This window comes from Quercus lobata, chromosome 4 (genome assembly GCF_001633185.2).
Source record: "Quercus lobata isolate SW786 chromosome 4, ValleyOak3.0 Primary Assembly, whole genome shotgun sequence".
Classification (NCBI taxonomy): domain Eukaryota; kingdom Viridiplantae; phylum Streptophyta; class Magnoliopsida; order Fagales; family Fagaceae; genus Quercus; species Quercus lobata.
Window position 1 is genome coordinate 13,235,154 of NC_044907.1, and position 6,135 is coordinate 13,241,288.

Sequence of the window (6,135 nt, forward strand, 5' to 3'; positions counted from 1 at the left end):
TATCAAGCAAAAGACTTCTCAATCCATCTCTTGAAGTTAATAGATTGGAAGATGAATGGGGATTTTGTTTCTTGTTAAGCAAGAGGTTTTTGTTTTTGACATGAAGAGTCTGTATTTTTAAGAAAAAAGGGGCATTGCCCTGCAAGTAATGTTCTCAAAATTTGGGAATTTATATGGTGGTGTATGTATTTTTTTTTTTAGATATTTAACTAGTGCCCTTTTATCTCTAGAGCTTCAGACCATTTATGCATAGGAAGTTGTCAATTAAGTTACAAGACTCTCGATGGATGGTATATGTTGTAACTTGTAAGTCTAAAGCATAGAAGTCTTTTAGTTTTGTTATATTCTTGGATAAGAGTAAAACATGTAAACTAACCGTTATTATTTATTTATTTATTTACTTATTTTTATGTAGGGGAAATGTGATCACATATCTTTTTCAATAACAAGAGATATAGAATAATATTACCATTGATTTTATCTTTATAATTAGTTCATTAATAATAATTTTCCAAATTGGTTAATTTTTATTTTTATTTAAAAAAACAAAACTAATCGGAAAAAAACTCCAAATTGCCATTGAATTTATATTGGTTACAAATCTGATAATTCTAATGGTTACAAATTCGTTGATTTTTTTCATAAAAATGATTCAAAATTGATTGGGCAAAAGCCCAATAGTGCGCCCAAATTGGTAATCCAAACTGAAATTGATTGAACTGAATATAATCGGACCAACTTGTCCACTCCACCTTTTCGGTCTATTATAGTCTAGGGTTTTGACAAACGAAAAAACAAAGGGACCGAAATTACCACCTAAATCATTAGATTTTAGTTTTTATTTGGTCAAAATGAAAAACTCACTTTCTAAATTTCACATTTTTTCATTTCAGTCCTCTAAATGTGTGTTTGGTAAAAATTATTTTTACTAACTTATTTTATTAAGTTTATTTTTACTATTATTCATAGGTTCTACTGCACTTTTTGATACTAATTATGAGTTTCGTTGTACTATTTCAACAAAATAAGCGAATTCTAAACCGATACTAAAGTTTGGGTTTTGTCATTTTAGTCATCTAAGTTTCATTTATTCCCAATTGAGTCCTCAGGTAGAGTTCTACTAGTTACTGTCATCCATTAACCAAAATGATGCCATTTTGGATTTTTTTTAAAATTTTTTAATTTCAAAAAAAAATGAAAAACATTAATTTAAAAAAAAAAAAAAAAAAAAGTAAAGGGCTCATGGGAACGACGTCATTCCTAGCCCACTGAATATAAAAACAAATAAAATAAAACATTACAGTAGTGCTTTTCTAGGAAAAAAAATAGAACTTTTTGCTTCTAACCTTTGAGACAGTCGCTTGCAGCAACTCATGTTGATTTCAAAGTAAATTACGCTTATTTAGTACAGGGTAGCTCTCAGTTATGTATCTCTGATATTGTTCTCTACATCACTTTAATTTCTTTTTAAATTTATTTTCTTTGGTGTAAAAGACTGAAACTTTATATGTAAGAGAAACGCTAATGGATGTCCTTAAGATAATAGTTAATAATCCATTTAAATTTTTTTTTTTATGGAGAAAGAAAAAAAAGTAATTAATATTTTAACAACTTTTTCAATTTCCCATAAAAATGGTATCAAAATTTTCCTAAAATATATTGTTAACCATTATCCTAAAGGTATCCATTAACATGATCTGTATAAAATTCTTGTTTCATGTTAGGCAGTGAGAAATCAGAATTTTATTATATTTGGCTGAGTATATCTGTATATGAGAATAGAGAGTTATGCTGAGAAATAGATCAAGAGCAGTGACCAGCAAGCAATCTTATTCAAAGCTCTAATAGCAAAGGGTATCTTAGCGGGCTAGGAACGACATCGTTCCCAATTACAAAAAAAAGCGAGCCCATACTTATGAGAATTTTCCCAATCCTTACTATAAAACATCCAAGTCCTTGGATTCAGTTTATGTTTTTTGTAATTAACTTTTTTTTCATTTTTTTTTTTTGAAATTAAGAAATTAAAAAAATAATCCAAAACATCATTTTGGTTAATGGATAGCAACAACTAATAGAACACTAATGGAAGACTTAGTTGAAAATAAATGAAACTTAGAAGACTGAAATAACAAAACTCAAACTTAGAAAATTGAAAAGTAAAAAAAGAAAAAAAAGTGAAAATTAAAAGGTAAGTTTTGCATTTTGATTTTTTTATTCTATGTCATGGTGATATATTAAATTTCTCTCTACGTTATTTCCTTGTAGAGAATTTTGATATATCAATGCCAGTAAACTTAAAATATTCATAGGAGAATGTAGATTTATTACTTTTTTCAACATTGAAGCATATGATAACCAAATTTATGCCATTTTTTCATTCGTAACTTACAAAAGTTACAATTCATAGATTTGCAAGCAATCTCCTCATCCAAGATATGCTGCTGGAGGGACAAGGTACGCTGCAATAGATGTAATTAGAGATAAGCAAAACAAGTATAAATCCAAATTACGATTCATAAATGACTGTAAGCAAAACAACTTTTATCTCATTTTTCAGAAATGTGAAAGCAACTTAAGCCATAGATCAAAGTGACCTCCGGTGAACCATTACAAATCAAAACTACAAAAGCAAAAATGAATAATTTCCTTTTTATTTAAGTCAAATATAAGTTGAACTATGTGTGTTTGGATTTACTTTTGTAAAAAACTTAGTTGTTTATTTGTTAAAGTTGAAAAAAGTATGGTTATACATAAATAACTTTTGCTAATCTATGTGGATCAAAAAAAAAAAAAAAAAAAACTTTTGCTAATCTACCAACTCATTACCAGAAAAGGCTTCCTATATAAAGAGTTTCTTACCTCCACACGACCCAGGGGTCAATGGCCTGCCACAGGACATTGCTACGAAGACCACTTTGTCCATGTCAATCAGCTTCACATTCTCATTGGTCACATGGCTGCATGCACATTTGATGTTTGCTTTATGGACGGCATTGCAGCATTGTGGAGATGGAGATATCCTTGGCTTATCCCTTTGAACGAACCTACCACAGTTGTTTACCAAATTCTCCACATCAGCTTCACAACCTTGGCCAACAACCATGTTGTTGTCACTGGAAAAGAGAATCCCAGTAATGGCAAAGAAAGCCAAAAGGAAGATGTTGGAATTGAAGTGCATTGCCATATCTCTCACTTTGAATGTATGTGTATGTTGGTTTGGTCGATTGAGTTGATGAGAGGTGGTTTTTATAGGGAATTGGAGGGAAAGATTAGGATGAAACTTACCATTTGAGGAGTTGAGTCTTTCAAGGAACACAACAAAAAATCATAAAAATTTCTCAACATTTCCAAATTAGAATGCTACCTCACACATAGATTAGTGAAAATAAATAAATCAATTGCACATTGTGATGGACCATGTATGAGGCAATAGGCCAATTTAAAATTTTTGTGAATTTGTAATAAGCCTTCATTGTGTCCCTAGCTTTATTGCTTTGAAATTGGAATCATTTTGTCCAGAAATTTGTGTTACTTATCATTTGTGGATTGAGTCTATCGAGGAACACAACAAAAAATCATAATGATTCCACAGCATTTTCAAATTAGAATACTACCTCACACATAGGTTATAGAAAATAATTAAATTATTTTCACATTGCAATGGATCATGTGTGCAGCGGTAGGTTAATTTTAAAATGTCATGAATTAGTAATAAAATTTCATTGTGTCCTTAGCTTTATTGCATTGAAATTGGAATAATTTTGTGTAGAAACTTATGTTGCTTACCATTTGGAATTATTTTGTGCAGAAACCTGTGGTACTTATCATTTGAGGAGCATGCCATTTATTGCATTGAAATTGGAATCATTTTGTGTAGACAATTGAGTTACTTACCATTTGAAGAGTGAGTCATTTATTGCATTGAAATTGGAATCAGTTTGTGTAGAAACTTGTGTTACTTACCATTTGAGGAGTGAGTCTTTTGATGAGTTGGTGAGAGGTGGTTTTTATAGGGAATTGGAGGGAAGGATTAGGATGAAACTTACCATTAGTGGAGTTGAGTCTTTCAAGGAATACAATAGAAAATCATAAAAATTTCACAATATTTTCAAAGTAGAATACTACCTCACACGTAGATTATAGAAAATAAATAAATCAATTGCACATTGTGAAGGACCATGTGTGAGGCAGTAGGTTAATTTAATTTTTTTGTGAATTTGTAATAAGCTTTCCTTGTCCCTAGTTTTTTTGCATTGAGATTGGAATCATTTTTCCAAAAATCTGTGTTACTTATCATTTGTGGATTGAGTCTTTCGAGGAGCACCAAAAAAAAAAAAAATCATAATGATTCCACAACATTTTCGAATTAGAATTCTATCTCACTAATGTCTCAAAAGCCTGAAGAAAGCACACATGATATTCCTTGAATCCACAAGGAGATAAACTAGAATTTATCAAAGAAAGAATTCGACAAAAGTCTGTATTTTGTTTATAATAATCTAATTTGCCTCTAACGGCTACAAAACATATGAATACTGAAAAGTAACATCCTAGGACAGTTAGGAAACGTCCAAAACCCTAATTCACACTAATTACGCAATTAGATGACAAAATAATAGAATTTTCCAAAAATGGAAAAAATGAGTTAAATGCAAAATGATAAACTATTGACTTGAAGGGTCGTCCCAAAATAAGCAAGACCTTATTTTGACTTTTGAGCAAAAAGCTAATAAGGAATCGAAAATTACTATAAACGACAAAATCGCAATTTTTGGAGCCTAAATGATGCTATTCGCCATTTTCAAGGGGTACCTCGTGGCAAAGCAATGACTATTGCTCGGAAGGCCGTTTCTTTTCAATTTGCCAAATTTCATGCATTTCTGACTCTATTGCCCAAATGATTTCTACTAGTTCCTTTTTGCCTTGTGCGGTTTTAGGCGCACTTGGGAGTCTAGAAAGGCCATAGCGGTCTATTTTACATTACTCACACATAGGTTATTGAAAATATTAAATTGATTGCACATTGCAATGGATCATGTGTGAAGAGTTTGGATAATTTTAAAAAGTTGTGAATTTGTAATAAAATTTCATTGTGCCCCTAGCTTTATTGCTTCAGAAACCTATGTTACTTACCATTTGGAATCAAGCAAAAACTTGTGTTACTTACCATTTGAGGAGTGAGTAATTTATTGCATTGAAATTGGAATCATTTTGTGCAGAAACCTGAGTTACTTACCATTTGAGGAGCGAGTCATTTATTGCATTGAAATTTGAATCATTTTGGTGTGTTTGTTTGGAAACAGGGTAGATGAAAAACTTTGAAGAGAAAATGTGAAGGAATTTTTTTTTTAGAGTATGTTTGGTTAGGTGGGAAGGAAGAAAAATAAATGATGGGCCCAAGTGTTTTCTTCCTGAGCCCACCAAAATGTTTTCTCCCCAAAATGGGGAGAAAATTGAGTGGGGTTGCATTTTTTCTTGATTGCAAAAAATGCCCATGTGCATGTGCACATGGGCTTTGTCTAGTTGCCCTTTTTTTTTGGGCGGTAACATTGTCACTTTCTTTTCTTTTGATTTTATAAGGCTTGGGTGTGCCTCTTTTTTTTTCTTTTTATTTTCTAGGGCCTAGGCGTGATAGTTGTTTTTTTTTTTAAAAAAAAAAAAAAAACTAGACATGATTTTTTTTGGGACATGATGTTTATTTTTTTAATAAATTTGGCTGATTGCTCTATTTTTTGTGGTTATTTGTCACTTTCTTGTTTTAATTGGACATCATTCTTTAATAAAGGTATATGAGTAAATTTATTCAAACTCATTTTTTCCATCCTTCCACTTTTCTACTCCTAACCAAACAAAAATGAGAGAAATTAAAATCTTTTCTATCCTCCCACTTTTTCATCCTCCTACCATTTTCTATCTTCCTACTTTTCCACCACTCCAACCAGATGAACCTTTTGTGTAGAAACCTGAGTTACTTACCATTTGAATAGCGAGTCATTTATTGCATTGAAATTGGAATCATTTTGTGTAGAAACTTGTTTTACTTACCATTTGAGGAGTGAGTCTTTCGAAGAACACAATGAAAAATCATAATAATTTCAAAACATTTTCAAATTAGTATATTACCTTACACAAGGT

General features: G+C 31.0%; 1 protein-coding gene across 1 annotated transcript; it reads right to left on the reverse strand.

Moving 5' to 3' along the window:
* Nucleotides 1–2,424: 2,424 nt before the first annotated feature.
* Nucleotides 2,425–3,184, reverse strand: LOC115984629. Its single transcript, XM_031107652.1, has 2 exons — nt 2,860–3,184; nt 2,425–2,459 (listed from the first exon to the last, which is right to left on the reverse strand). The coding sequence occupies exons 1-2, from the start codon at nt 3,182–3,184 to the stop codon at nt 2,425–2,427; spliced, it is 360 nt and encodes a 119-aa protein (XP_030963512.1).
* Nucleotides 3,185–6,135: the final 2,951 nt, after the last annotated feature.